The sequence below is a fragment of the Pollicipes pollicipes genome, unplaced genomic scaffold (genome assembly GCF_011947565.3).
Source record: "Pollicipes pollicipes isolate AB1234 unplaced genomic scaffold, Ppol_2.1 Scaffold_1600;HRSCAF=1878_pilon_pilon_pilon, whole genome shotgun sequence".
Classification (NCBI taxonomy): domain Eukaryota; kingdom Metazoa; phylum Arthropoda; class Thecostraca; order Pollicipedomorpha; family Pollicipedidae; genus Pollicipes; species Pollicipes pollicipes.
This window is the reverse complement of record NW_023595962.1, coordinates 19,890,782-19,906,140: the sequence shown is the minus strand read 5'-3', so window position 1 is coordinate 19,906,140 and position 15,359 is coordinate 19,890,782. Positions and strand designations below refer to the sequence as shown.

Below are 15,359 nucleotides of genomic sequence, written 5' to 3'. Positions count from 1 at the left end.
ACTCTCTACATTGGGCTAGAGCACTCCCAATCCTCTGTCACTTGCTTGGGGCCCTAAACTCTTCTTAGCGGTCAGTCCGTTAGCCTGCGTGAGCACACTCGGTTGTTCGGGGCACTCCAAATTGGGCCTTGGGTGCTTCGCATTTGAATGGAGGGCTCAGTGCATTTGTCGGAGGCCCCACCTCTTATCCCGGTAAGATACACAGGATTGTTTGGGGGTCTTGCATGTTGGGTTTTTGCATCTGAATATAGGGGCTTACGCCCCTGTCGGGGGCCATCTAAAGGCCTGCTTGGGTGCACTTGATCTTTTGGAGGCCCTCCACAGTGGGTTTTGGGTACTTCTTATTTGAATGCAAGGCCCTATCTGATAACCTCCTCGGGCACGCTCGCTCGTTCGGGGGCCTCTCTACGTTGCGTCGTGGGTTGAGATTTCACCGCTTTAGAGCGTGACTGCCGGAGAATGTCCCGCGGGCGGGGCTCAGACACACCACATCAGTAACGGACTACTGTCAATCTGTATGCAGCCCGGACCTTGTTCGGGTTTTCAACAGTGGGTTGGTGTTTTCTGAGCAGCTCAGAGGCACTCATTGTGCCAGGGCTATGTTAGGGGCAAGAGACCCTCTCACTGAAATTTAAGCCCCCGCCCGTGCGGTCGTGGGCCGCTGAAAAAGACCTCCCGTCAGCCTGATGCACCCCTCGGGCCTTCCAATCGGGCTTTTCATCGTCGTTCCTGAGCGGTCCAAAGGCCTCCTCAGGCCATAAGGGGCGGGGTGCACGCGCCTTCTATGCGTCCCTGTTTCCGACACAAAATTAAAACTCGTCGTCATTCTTGCTCACCCAGCTTCCTCCACTCTCTCCCTTGGAACATCCTGACTGCACCCGAGGTCACTAGGTTGAAGGCAAGCCCTACCTTGTTTGTACTTTTCAGTTTTAGTTGTAACAGACGCGTGGGATTTATTATGGAGTATCGGTTTTCTAAAAATGCTTCTGAATAACTCATAATTTTGATTTGAAGAAACCGCTCCGCCGGGAGAAACTGCCATTGGATTCCCTGCTTACCACTGTGAAAAAGACTTATTTCTTGCTTTTCTCAAAATGTATGTTATGTAAAACGTCCAGTGTATAAAAATAATCTTGATAACGTATAAGTATCACCGTGATATTGAGTTCAAATAATGAATAACGTGAGTTTTGCAATACACAAATTGACCAAAGACGTGTGCAAAATGGTATGAGGTTTTCAATGACTACATGTAGCGAAAAATATACAAACTATTAGGTGATTAATCGTTAAGATGCGGATCAGACTAGTGTCATAATATTGCTTTTGGCTTATTTCCTACGGTTTTTAGCAAAAGGACTCCTTCCTTATAGCATTTTGACTTAATGAAATAATGTTAGCTTGGATGCTGAGGTCGTTGCAAGGCTGTATTTACAAAGTGGGTATATATCAGAACATACGAAAGGGCTCATTGACGTACAAGCTCAAACTCACATGAATGACGCATTAAGACGCAAATTGCAAGAAGCTTTATAAATCGAAGAAGACGACGGTTTAAAAAGACGGCACATAGAGGGATATACGTAAGATTTCGCCATCGAGCTCTTAAGCTGCAATGTTCGTAGCAATCAAAGATATTGTGATTGCTGGCAAATCTAGATTCTAGCGATGAGAGGTGTCCGCTACGACGTCAGTTGTCAAACGTGACGGAAAGTGAGTTTGCTTGTTTTGGAGAAAATTGTCTTCAGCCCCTGGTGTGCAAACTCACTAGGGAAAATCAAAGATAGGATTTTGTTATGACTAACGAGAAAGGTGTTGGTGGATGCTTTGGCAGTGGGTGAGACGCTGGGAAACAGTGACCATTATATTGTAAAGTTTTCATTGCATCTTGGTTATTTAGATAGCGCTAATCATACCTTCATTTCAGATTTTGCCGGGGTAGATTTGAAAGACTTGCAGCCGTTCTTGCTAACTTCCAGTGAGAAGACTTTTCTTCCTGGACTTACAGCACGTCGGATGTGGGAAGTGTTGAAGGATATTTTAGAAGGACAGGAAAAATTAATTCCCTTGACGAAAATGCGTGAAAAATAGCTGAAGGGCACTCAGGTGTTGAGAGTAGAAACGAAGCCACGAGTGGTGCTCAACGGTACTAAATTTCGTTGGAAGGTAGTAAAGAGTTGGGTTCCACAGGGGCAGCGTTGGGCCATTTCATCTTTACTACTGTTGTGAGTAATACTCAGATAGGATGAGAAAAAAACGTGCTTAAATTTCCTGGTGATGTTCAAATTGATGGAGGCGTCAAAAAAATACTGGTCAGGTGAAACCTGACTGAGAGAGACTAATGAGCTGGGGCTCTCACTGGCAGATGCCATTTAACTATGATAAATGTGAGGTGATGCATTTGGGTTTTCTGGCAGTGAGGACACTAGCTATAAAATGGGAGGCCTGCAGTTTGACCTGATGGAGGAATGGACTTAGGGAATACATTTCCAGGGATTTAAAGGCTGGAAAGAAACGTGGGGATGCTATGGACAAGACGCTTTGGATGCTGATTGTTCTTGAAAGTAATTCCCACTACAAAAGTGGGCATGTCGTCAAAAAGTTGTGCTTAGCTTATGTAAGAGAGCACTAAGAATGCTATGTACACGCTTGGTCCCTATGCTTCCAAAAATATAGAGATATGCCGGAAAAGTACAGCAAAAAGCAATCAGGATCACAAATGGGATTGGCAACTTAGATAGGCTTGATGAGAAGAAGATAAGCTAAAGGCCTTGGATTTGTAGCTACTGGATTATTGCAGGACATAGAGAGGATCTGATAAAGCTGTTCAAGATTGTAAAAGGGACAGAATAGGTAGATCTACAAGGCGCACTGGAAATCGGGTGGAGACCTAGAGGAAACCTTGTTCAGGTGGCAAAAGGGAGGAGTACAACTACGAAAAGGCAGGAATCATTTAGCCAAGGAGTAGCGAATCATTGGAATGGGTTGCTAACCAGTTGTAAGAAGTCTCTCTCTCCTTCAGCATTTGAAAACCGTTTGTACAAGTTCTAGTGGTCGAAGGATGCTATTTACAGGCTAAATTCAGGAAGATCAGGTGGTAAGATTAGGGGTCGAAAATGTGTGCGGAACCTTATGTAGGACAGCCTCAATGGACCCCTGTCGCTCTTTGTTGACCTTATTTCTTAATGTCTTGATGAATGCCAAGGTGACTTTGAAATACTCCTCTCGAAATTCTCTCCACATTTTCGCGGGCGTGCAGCTCATAAACCAGTGAGGTTATGTCTTAGGAACGGCAGGGCTGTGAACTGCACCGGAAGGTCTTCAAGGCGGCTATTTCAGTTTAAAACCCCACATATATGTGGAGCAGAGCCTTTAAGTGTGACATATACTGTGTGGTAATTCAATACACTAACGCTGAGCTTATGCAATTGAAAAGCGACACGTTCTTGGGTCCAAAGAAGATTCATTGACATGTCAGTATGAATGAGAATTCGTGCAATTTTCCTTCAAACAATTTTCCAGGTAATTGAAAGTATTGATGGGTATGAATTTTGATCTGCTCCGTTAAAGGACGCGAGAAATTCGCGGGCTTCCGTTCACTTCGTTGAACAAGGACAATTTGGTAAGTCATGTTGATACTACATCACTGCAGATTCGATCTTTGATCTCGAAAAGGTCAAAACAATGCGGCAAGTTTGTGTTTTGCAGATCATGCAGTGTGACTGAAAGGATATTTAGCTCTCAACGAATATGCGTCTGTTGCAGAACAACAATAATATTAAATAAGCCTTGATGGACACCTGCCAACCAGTCCGTTCGTCCGTCTGTCTGTCAGTCTGTCTGTCAGCTAGAAGTCGGCGCATCTCCCCGATCTGCCCCGTGCGAGCCCTGCCACGGCCGACCGCACCGCGCCACCAGACCAGTCCAGCCGGGAGAAGTCGCCGCATTTCGCCGAGCTACCCGCCCGAGCCCCGGCCGCGGAACGGCCGCCGGTTAATCTGGCTTACAAAACCTGTCTTCACGAGTCGCAGACATACCATTCGTGCTCAGCCGGAGCTCGGGGTGCTCTCCCCTCCGACGTCGTCTCCGCTCGGTCCACCATGAAGGTGAGTGCCTGCTCGGGGCATGATGCACTCAAATCTCGGAAACGGTCATGTCGCGATCGGGAGAGCCCCTGACTTGCCAAACCCCGAGATGACGTCACGTTTCGGCTTGGTTCCATTTTGAACAGCCCCATCGCGCTCTGTAAATTAACAGAATGCTGTCAGATTTCAATATCTGCGGACTGGAGGCTGACAGATAGCAGCGTGCCTCCCCTTAACGCGTGGTCTTCTGAACCAAACGCAGAACACGCTGCGGTCCGTAGGCAAACCCCATATGTTTATGCTGGGCTATTTTGCGTTTTTATGGCATTTCATTGATCTTCTCAAACTGAATTCATTTTTTTCAACCATTGTTTGAAATAGCTGAATTCGGCTCGAGAAGACAAATCAAGCAACTTCAAGCACTCAAAATGGCCAAAAATGAGCATATGGGGTTTTGCCTTTGGACGGCAATATGCGTGGGGTGTTTATTGAACGACATAATCAGCCATATCACCTTAATAACTAAAAGTATGTGACATAGATCAGGAAAGTTTGATGGCGCTGAAAGATTTTAAGACATGATCACTATGAACAAAAGCCCGCCTTCCTACTTTTCGGTGCGCAGCCAGGGCTCCGTTGCAGCGTGTACGTGCGTGTGTGTGTGTGTGTGTGTAAGGAGGGGGGAGGGGGGGGGGGGGGGAGGGAGCGAGCAGTGCTGCGATTTTCTCCCACACCCCGTGGTGGTCGAGAATGTCTTCATAAGTGTAATCAATCAGTTTCCACCACGACAAACGCAAGGCGAAGAAACAGCAAGAACTTGTTAAATTCTAAATATCTAAAATATTTGGAAAAGGCGTGTTTGTTTCTAGTACCAAAATCAGCGTCGCAATTACACACGCAGCTTGTGCTCACTCGGGTACAACCACACACGGGCGTAACATAGATATTTTTAGGGTTAATTTGACGTAACTACGTTGCCACGGCGTCTTCACAGACAGGCTTGCTTGTGTTGCGTGACGAAATATGTTGTCATGGTAACATGATATCTGTGCATGGAAACCTCATGCCGGGTTTTGCAGAGTTCCATTACTTCGTCGTGGCCGTCACCAAAATTTTCTGCCAATATGTTTTGACACCAAGCTTTGGGTAAATCCATGCATTTTTGTCGCCGACCTCATCAACCAAGTCCGCAAGTTTGCCACTACGACTCCACAGCCCTTCATTCGTAGTCTGCTGTCAGTGAAACTTTTGCAATAACACTGCGTACCAGCCCCGCACGTACTGCAAGCATCTGAAGACCAGCGACGCTCGGATTAAAGTCAAAGCCTTCGTTCATTTTTACCCAGGCAGTCCACTGTGCACCACATAAACCACATTGCGGTCTGGATGTGGAGCCATGTGCTTACGTTCCATTTGCGGTCGGAACAACCCAAGACGCAACTCGGTCCGGACTCGCGTCACATAGAGGGGCGGACACAAGCGCTGGCAGACCCTTTTCCGCTCCCGCTTCGATGAATAATATTGGCATGCGGGGAACACTGTGTGCACCACATCAGGCAGAGGTTGCGACGAAAGTTGCAGAGCACCGCCTGCACGCGCAGGGCATCTCACACCACAGTGCCATATAGTATTTCTTGCGCTCGAATTTGCCCAGACTAGATACCTTGCAACAAAGCTGTCAAACGCGCTTTGTCGCGTGGCCCGCGGGTCAGACCGAGAATAGCTGACGCAAGATCTCCAACTTACCGCTGTAAAGCGTTGGATCAGTCTGAATTACTGGCCGTTTTGCAGGTTGCCGCTGTATTGCGTACCCCCTAACCATTTTCCCTCGAGAAGCCATTGGAGAGCAAGTTCAGAAGTTTACTGTCATCGACATTTCCAAATGTTGCCCACCCAGGATCAGCTTTGCGGCTCATTGTTAATAACTGACTTTTGCATTGCACGTCATAAGGACTGCGCCGTTGTTTTTCATGTTGGAACTCAGCATGTTAAAACGACGTGTCCAATCATGTTGCGCCTCAGATCATCATGATGCAATGAAATAAATCTGCGCCTATTCACCAACTCCTAACATTCTGTTTCGGGTCAGATATCTGTGGGCTGCCAATTTCATGCCAGGCTGCCCAGTCACGGGGCAACAGCGCAAATAAACACGAATCTATGTAAGACAACTTAACCGATGCATTATATCATTATTCTACTTTTTCACGACATGGAGACTACCGCTGACTGGGTGACAGGCTTACGTGTCAAATGCCAAAACCTACTCGCTGCCGCTCTGGTCGAGATGAAGACTACACGGCTTGATTTAGCGGATCACGTGACGAAAGGCAAGTTTTCAGCAAACACGCAGAGATGAACGTCGAGCACCAATTGATCTCTTATGAAGCATCTGAAGCCGACAGAGAACAACGCGTTACACATCGAATAAATTTAGGACGTCTCGTCTTCCAGCGGGTGACGAGTCTCTTGATATTAACCACACATATCACAAAAACTAGACCCATCCAAAAGGTCCAAACTCTTACCTGCATGTTTAAGAACATTCACTTCAGCTCGGGGCTGTAATTTTGACTAGCTGAGTTTACGTAATTTCTAAACCTGCTTATGAAATTGACCTGCCTGGGCTTGACAGATCTGTGATCTTGACCTGTGGCTTGCTTTTGTTCTTGGAAATGCCAAGGAGGTGTTTTGGACTGTCCATCTCTTGCTCATTATCAAATGGATAAGTGTTGCTGGGCATAATATAACTTAACTGAACAAAACTATCCTCGTACCTGTCGCTAGGTCAGAATATCGGAAGTCGCCAGATCAAACTGTAGCATTTATGACCAGATCTAGCCATTGCAAGGTCATGCGATTTTATACGTTATACGTCATACGATCACCTCATGCGTCATGCGGTTACGTCATGCGGCATACGATTACGACATAAGTCGTACGATCATAGTCATGCGATTACGTCATACATCATACGATTACGCAATACGTCATACAATTACGCCGTACGTCTTACGATTACGCCCAACTTCATACGATTACGTCGTACGTCACACGATTACATCATACGGCGTACGGTCATACGATTTTTTAACCTTCGCCGTAAGCGCTTTTTGACAACACTTCCTTCTGTAGCGTGGCTTGTTTAGCTCTTGATATAGACGACAAGGCCAATTGAACAAAAGCCTTCACCTCGAGGGAAGCATTGGGCTGTACGATATGCTCGGCTGCTGAGGCTCTATGACGTCACTCCCTTGACCTGACCTGGCATATCGCACGTTACACTTGTCGACGTCCACTTATCATCAGCTGATTGGGATGTTGCAGGGACTATTCAACGCCGTCTTCCGCTTTGCCGTAGCTTGTATAGTTATTTTGATAACAGGAGGGGTCTGCGAAATTTTGCTACCATGACCTAATTTGACTTATCAGGGGTCACATTTACCATCGTTCATCACACTTTTCGCGCAGATTTTGACGACAGCCTCCAAATGTTTTCCGTGACTCCAGCATTCTCAATTTTCCAGACTCTAGTGAGAGAGCGGCCTTTGAGAGCCGACCCCATCTCAGGATGAGAAACAGGAGCTCTGAACCTGTCTCAGGGTGAAAAATGCTCGTAAATCGGGGTTAGTACGAAGACAAGGAGAATGCTCACAACGCACAGCGATCATCTACCACGTGACCTTGGGTGGTGAGCCCAGCCTAAAGCGGCCCGGCACGCTGATCCTCGACTGGCTCATGTTTCAGGCGTTAACACCGGTGCTTTTGTGCTGGTGCGCAGCAGTATGCGTAGCTCAGGACATCCCGAGCCGGCTGGTCTGTTACTACACCAGCTGGGCGCGGTATCGAAGTTCCATCGCCAAGTTCACACCAGAAAACATCAACCCGCACCTCTGCACCCATCTGCACTACGCAGTCGTCAACGCCAATGATAAACAGGAGTTGGGCCCGGCCGATAAGTTCTCCGATATTGATCAGCAGGGATATGAGCACATGGTGGCCCTCAAGGCAGCTAATCCGGCTCTGAAGGTACTGATGATGCTAGGAGGATCTGGACAGGTAAAGCAAGAAGTCTTTTTGGAGCTGGCTAGCGATGAAGCCAAGATCGAGCGCTTTGTAAGGGAAACTATAAAATACATCAGAAGGCATAGATTTGACGGCATTGACATTGACTGGAAGGTGGAAGGGAAAAAGGAAGAACACGCTAGGCTCATGGAAGCTCTAGCTGCTGGTTTCATGGAGGAAGCCGAAGAATCACGCATGAACAGGTTACTTCTGACCACCACAATTCCGGCCAACATTACCAAAATACGAAATGGGTTTGACGTCGGTCGAGTTTCTAAAGCTGTCGACTACATGACCGCTATGCTGTACACCTTTCATACGGGTTCCGAGAATCAAACGGCGCACCACGCTGCATTGCACGCTACCGATCTCGACGACACAAACTATGCGGACTTTGTCATTCAGATGTTGAAGGAGACCGGCGCAGACCCAGCTCGGTTAGTAATGGGCGTTCCTACTTTTGGAATCACATTCACTCTCGCAGATGCCGAACGTCGAGGCTTCGGAGCTCCAACGAAGGATGTAGGCTACGCCGGCAAGTACACCAGGCTGGCGGGTACTCTATCCTTTACTGAGATTTGCGAGCACATCAGCATGGACGGCTGGCGGGCGTTCCGCCCGCGACCGGACGCAGTCGGCCCTTACGCCGTCGAAGGTGATCAGTGGGTGGCCTACGACGACGAAGTCATGATGCGAAGAAAGGGCGTCTACATACGTGAGCAGGGCTTGGGCGGAGCGGCAGTGTGGGCACTCGCCCAGGATGACTTCCGTGGAGTGTGCACCGGTCGGCCCTATCCTCTGATTGAAGCCTTGAATGAGGGTCTGTTTGCCAATGATATGGCGCCGCCTACCACGCCCAGCCCGCCCCCAACGCCCGTTTACGACAACACCTCGGTGTTCACGTGCCCAGCGGACGGCAGGTTCGCAAAGATGGACAACTGCGCAGAGTTTTATGTCTGCCGCAAAGGCTTGTTCGAAGTGCTCCCCTGCGAAGACGGTCAGAGGTACGATCCTCAGCGAGATGTTTGCGACGAGGATGCTCCGTGTGTCCAACAACCTCTCGTTGGCGTCACCGCCTTCGCTCCAACACCATCTCCGTCCACATCTGGTCCTTTAAGACCAATGGGGCAAACGACACCTGGTGCACAGATGCCACCGACGACCAAACCTCAAGTAGCGACATTTCCCGCACCGTTTGCGGGACCACGAACCATGCATTCACCCTCGGCTCCGGCAACCTCATTGAGCTCGGTCATGGTGCCTTCCGCAACAACTGCAACGCCCGTGACCGAGATGATGTTCGACAAGGAAGTCACTGACGCGGAAGAGCTGCGGCAGCTGCTGGCGCTGGTCCAGAAGCTGGGCGGCGTAAGAAGCGTGCAGAGGCTTCTGGCAGCGATGGACGGTCCGAAGCGCGGTGCTGCACAGCCTGCCGCTCAGACAACTGTCACGGAGGTCGGCGGCGACCTGCGCGTCAAGGTGCACGTGATCGTAGAAGTGGGGCCATTCTAATTTTGTGGCGCGCGTGCCAGCATGTGGACGCCATTGGAGCCTGATCAGGGATGGTTTGCTGTTCGCAGTTGGAAAATGTGTACCTGCGAGTGGCAGTTGTCTCTGAAACGTTGTCATGAGTAAAACTGGCGCCGAAGATGACAACTGATATAACTCGGACACTGCTTTAAGGATAATGTACTGGTGGCGTGTTGGCCTTGTATGCCGAGTTTCCCAGAAATGGTTTCACTTTCATGCTGATTTTGTGGATTTGAAAAAGGTAAGTGCCGAATGTGTACGTTTTGAAAGGTTCGTAATTCGCATGGTATCTTCAGAATAGCTGGGAAAATGCTGAAATTCAGCTATTTGTCCTGACGCCAAGGATACTAGCTCCTGCTCGCAAGGGTCAGGTTATCTGCGGAGTGGTGGCAGTCACGTGTCACAGTGTCACGCTGACGCTGAGTTCACTGCTGTCGAGAACGCCCTGGCCACTTTGGCAGTCACTCGCTGTGCTACGCAAAGTCATGCTTCTAAATACAAGGCAAGTTACACGCATTATGACCTGCGCTTAAGACGGTTAGCCAGTAGACAAAAGACAGCAACAGCGGGCCTGTCCGTGTCAAATCGGGTCGTCGTGTCGTAGTCCGGTACGCCACAGGTCAGCTCGTCGTGTTGGGATACGGTATGTCCTAGTCTACGTCGTATGTCATATGTCATATTTACGCTCATGACCGGCCTGCCCAAAAGGAGGCGTCATGCTGTTCTGCAGGCAGCAGATGACGGCTGTCATGGCCTCGACAGTCGCCGCCATTCTCGGCATCGTCACCTGCGCAGCGTCTACGAATGGCTTAAAATCATTGGGCACATGGTCAAACCTAGTATGCAACTTCATAACTTGTTCATTCTTGATGAAAGATGAACGCGCCCAGACGAATATCGATTTGCCAGGTCAGTGTAAATGCTCCACGCGATTTTGATCTACACTTAACCTTGATTACGCGGGGTTCCCAATATCTCTGTATAACCCTGAACAACTACAACAAAGCCCGTATTGCCATCGGTCAAAACCGGGTCCACTGAATCATTAAGAAACCAAATGGCGCCGACGGTTACTCCGATGCAGTTCTTGAATACCTTAATTTCGTCAGTTGATAACTTTGAAACACCAAAAAATTGCACCGTTCGTGGACTCCTGGCTTTTGTTTCAGTTACAGGACGTACACGAATCATAAGGATTTTAAATTAAAATAGCCTTCGGAATGTCATTTGGTGCAGGTCACAGCCCTGACCTTCTTCAAACGTAAGTCCTTCAAGTTTCTGAGCTACATGACGGCCAAGAAGTGCAGACTTTCGGGGAAACAATTTCCATGTCACTCAAGCATCCATGACGCCATGATTATGTAATTTAAATGTTGACATACCTTTGGCTATGCGGGAGATCAAAGCCTAGGAAAATGTAATTGTCGACTGGCTTATATCCGGCATTCTTGAATATGATTCCAAATGCAACGGCCATCAACTGGCTGTCAATCATCGCTGCGTGAGATATGATGACGTTATCAAGCAAATACATGTTGAGGAACATATTTGCGAAACAGAGAAATTGTATTGTACATGGCAGGTTTTTCACTTGATAGTATGCCGATGGTAATAAGTAAGCCGAGAAATTTGAGAAGATGCGATTTCGGGAAAGTTGAGGAGGTGTGATTTTGGACATTCTTAATTTCATCCGATGGACACGGTTCGCGGGCGTAGGTCAGATGCGAATGCACTATGTTCACCTTCAAATGATAAGTAACTCGAACGGCATAGTACGCGAGTCAGGCGAGAACGTGCAAGACGTGCAAGAGACGGGTTTCATGCATTAATTGCGTTGGGGTTGGATGGAATGGTCTCCTTTGAAGTAGTCTTTCAGGTAAGTCCTGTTTTATCTTGACAAGCACCACTGAACTGTGCCATATTCTGTGCTGGGCTGTGCTGTGGCGGGCTGCACTCCGCTGTGTTGGCTTCGGCTTGATCTGTTCTGTTGTCTCTAGAACCTGTCGGGTGTGCCTAGAATCTATCTTACTTACGACAAACACCTTCTCAACTCACTTCTCTGTCATTAAGCCCTCCCCTCAGTCCTGAAATCCTGTTGTCTCCCGTACTGTGCTATCGTCTGCTTCCCTGCCTTGTGCCGTTATCTCCAGCCCTGTTCCATCCTGCTGTCTCGTGTCCCGCGCTGTTTTACGCGGTGCATTTCCACTCTTGCCGTCCTGGCATGTTCTGTACCGTTCAGTTGCTTTTTACTCCTTACCGCTTTCCTCCCCTCCCCCGGTTACGTCTTTTGAACCTTTCGTGTCATGCCCGATTGTGGCGGACCCTCTGTGAAGGCTAGGTCTGGCTGACATAACTTGGCCTTTTCGTGATGTGCTTTGCAGCCATTTTTAATGTTGCCCAGATTAAGCAGGGAATAACTGCCCCCTGCCTACACCAGATCCGCGGCCCCTCACCATGTTATGCCAAGCTCTAGCCGCAGCCCAGCCCCAGCCCCAGACCCAGCCCCAGCCCCAATGCCAGCCCCAGCCCCACTCCCAGGTCCAGGTGCAGCCCCAGTCCCAGGCCCAGGTCCAGCAGCAGTGCCATTCTCAAGCCCAGCCGCATTCCCAGGCCCAGGCCCAGCTGCAGCCCCAGTCCCAGGCCCAGGCCCAGGCCCAGTCACAGGCCCATTCACAAACGCAGCCCCAGCCCCAGCCCAGCTTTGTGGTGCACCACTTACCGCCGCACTGGTCACGTTACGCACGCAACATACGACAATGTAGCCGAGGGGGGATAGGTGCAGGTGCGCGGGAACGATGTTCGAATATGGGGACTTCAAAACACCGTAATGGGTCCTCTGAGATGAGATGGTGGGTCCCCACAGTGCCAAACGGGCCCTCTGCAACTCAGAATGGAGTGAAACTCACTAAAGTGAATGACTGAACTTCTACAGGGCATAATGGGTCCGCATGTCATAATGAGCCATCTTCAGGACGGCAAGGAGACCTTTTGAAGGCACGGATGACCCTCTAAAGGCCAGAATGCGCCCACCTCGCAGGCCAGAATGGGCTCGTCACAGACATTAATTGGCCGTCTACAGGTCATAAAGGGGTTCTACAATCCGAAATGGGTCTTCGTCATGCCCAAAGTTGCTCCCTTTTGGTCAGAAGGGATCCTTAATGGCCCAGAGCTCGACAAAAAGGCAAAAATTGACTTTTGCTTGACCCCCCAGCTTTTCAGTTGGGGTGGAGGTAAGCTGCTCTCACTGCCCCCTCCCCCACCCCGCTTGCCGCGCATGGGTGCCATCCCCCACGCCGCCCCTTCTGGTTGTATACAGTCCACTCCAGTATCGTCTGGCTCCGTCCGGTTCCGGCTGGCTTGGTCTGGTACCATTCGGCTTCGTCCAGTCCTGTCAAGTCCTCCTAATGCCATCCAATTCCGTGCAGTCTGGCCTCGTCCGGTTCCGACCAGTCCCGTTCAGCCGCACCGAACAGCGCCGTGCCGCCTTGTCCGGTCCGGACCGGTCCCTTCCAATCTTGTTCGGTCCTGTTGGCTCGTCCGGTGCCGTCTGGTCCGTTCATTCATCATTCATTCATATTCATACCACTCATCACGCCACGAGGAAATTAATCCAGCCGGTTACATAAGTGTCCAAACTAGCCGTAGCAGATCCCAACACTGTCAGCGCATCAAGGACAGACGTGTGTTGGGTGTTGATCGTTGTCACATGATATCATGTCATCTTGCGTCATCCGAGTCACCGGAGCGTTTTCAGTGCGTCAAAGCTGTGTTTGGATTTATTGGTTATACCGCCAATTCTCGCGCAAATATTTAGTGCGCTTTGAATTCTATTCTCCGTTTGAGAGAAGCTATCCTCGCTGGGAGGCAGTATCTTATGTAGAGATGAACGAGTCGTTCTAATCCATCATGTCGTGTTCCAAATGGCAACTAATGGTTCAATTTGGCAAGACCTACCAACGTGTAATAACATCTCTTTACAGCGGCAAATACCTGGCGTCCCCAATTAACGTTAGCGTCAGTAACGGTTCCAAGAACCTTCACTGGAGGTAGGCTTAATTTGTGACCTTTTGCCTTGTTCGTTTTAAATTTTGTGAGAGGCATTTCCATCAGAAAACTGAGAGTCGTCGGCAAACGGGACAAGTTGTCCAAGGTGAAACAAAGAAGACAGGTCATTGGTTAGCGTTAAGAAAAAGCTCAGTCACTAAAATGCTCCTCTCAAATACACCGTGCGTGACCGTAAGTGAAGTTTTACCGCCTAAACCACGCTGTGAACGGCCCTCAGCCAGCCACGGAACCAATGATGTCAGCCCCTCACAGTTTCCAACGTCTCGCGTCTTCCGTGTGGCTTTATGCTCCTTGACCATACCTCCCGGTTGGTCGTGTTCCCCTGCAGGGCGGCGCCGAACGTCGGCTCCAGATGTGACCGCTCGGCGGCATTCAGGCCGCGCGTGGTCCGTGCCGTCCGTGCCGGCGGCGGAACAGCTGATGGCGCGGGCTGACGAGCGATGCGGCGCAGTCTGGCGGTAGATGGCGTTTTCAACAGCAGCTTAGTTGGTATGGGTGTCGCTCGTCGTCGGGCGGGTTCTCCGTCGGGTTGTTGCATGGTTGCCTACCACTCATGCTGCAACTGCTGTATTAACCAGACGAATTAGCCAAGTCTGTTAAACGCATGACAGTACGTGTTTTATCCGATATATTGCATAATGGCATGGCCGTAAATGTGATTAGTGGTTTCTTGCGATACCCTGCCATGGAAATGCGCCTCCAATGCCATATGCCGGAGACATGGCGGCACGACAAGTGCCTTAGGAAACGTCAGAATATTTCAACGATCTCGCCGCCACATGAGCGTGCGTCTATTACTTTGTCTTACTCTGGCTATCACTTCTTCGAGACGATCATCAATCACCGCTCCACAGCAAGGTAGTGAACAACAACGGACATCCACGATCGCAACGGCTGCAGGAGAAGCTGGAGGCGTACAGCTTCTCGGTCAGCTGGGGCAGGGGTGGGGATGGTAAGTCACCAGCCGTACCTGGCGCCCTCTCTCCTTCCCTTGTCGGCTCCCGCACGTCTGATGACCAGGACGCCGCGGTCAACGCAGAGCACCAGATCAGTAGTCTCCTCGGAGGACAGTCAGTCAGATGAGGAGATGAGGAATACGTACGAATCTGCCCGGTCCAGGATGCGGCCCTGCCCCAACCCGGAGCGCTGCCCGGACCCGGACCCACGAGTAGCGCGTCACCCTCGATGGCTTCCCCGCACGCATATCTGACCCAAGCGAGCTGCTGCGTCCGTTCTGAGGTATGTGAGATCAACGGGGCATCAAAATATCCGTAAAGGTGGCGATTTCTTCGGCGATTTATTCAGCGACAAGTGCTGATTTCTCTGACAAAAGGTTTCGCCTTGAGCGAGCGCACGCGAACATTGAAAATTATTACCTTTATTTTGCAATATCATGTTATCTTCGAGGTCACAAGCTGGGTCAAAGGACGGAGGCTTGATATCCTGTCCTCAGAGTCCTCATAGTCTTCATATTCCTCATATTCCTCATATTCATGGTCATGATAGTCCTCGCCTCTAAATGTCATCCTTTAAGGTCAAACACGAGCTTAAAGGAGCAGAAACTCAATATCACCTAAGAATTACCGGCCGATTTTTGGCTTGCAAACATCAGTT

At 49.6% G+C, this 15,359-nt stretch overlaps 1 protein-coding gene across 1 annotated transcript; it reads left to right on the top strand.

Annotated features, from left to right (window-relative positions):
- Positions 1–4,064: 4,064 nt before the first annotated feature.
- LOC119111897 (chitinase-3-like protein 1) lies at positions 4,065–9,662 on the top strand. Its single transcript, XM_037235797.1, has 3 exons — positions 4,065–4,106; positions 7,833–9,128; positions 9,444–9,662. Exons 1-3 carry the CDS (start codon positions 4,101–4,103, stop codon positions 9,660–9,662), a joined length of 1,521 nt encoding a protein of 506 aa, XP_037091692.1. The 5' UTR covers positions 4,065–4,100.
- Positions 9,663–15,359: the final 5,697 nt, after the last annotated feature.

Coding starts and splice junctions, on each gene's coding strand:
- LOC119111897 (XM_037235797.1), top strand. Junction 9,129..9,443: donor GCCGCAAAGGCTTGTTCGAA/GTGCTCCCCTGC, acceptor CCCGTGACCGAG/ATGATGTTCGACAAGGAAGT.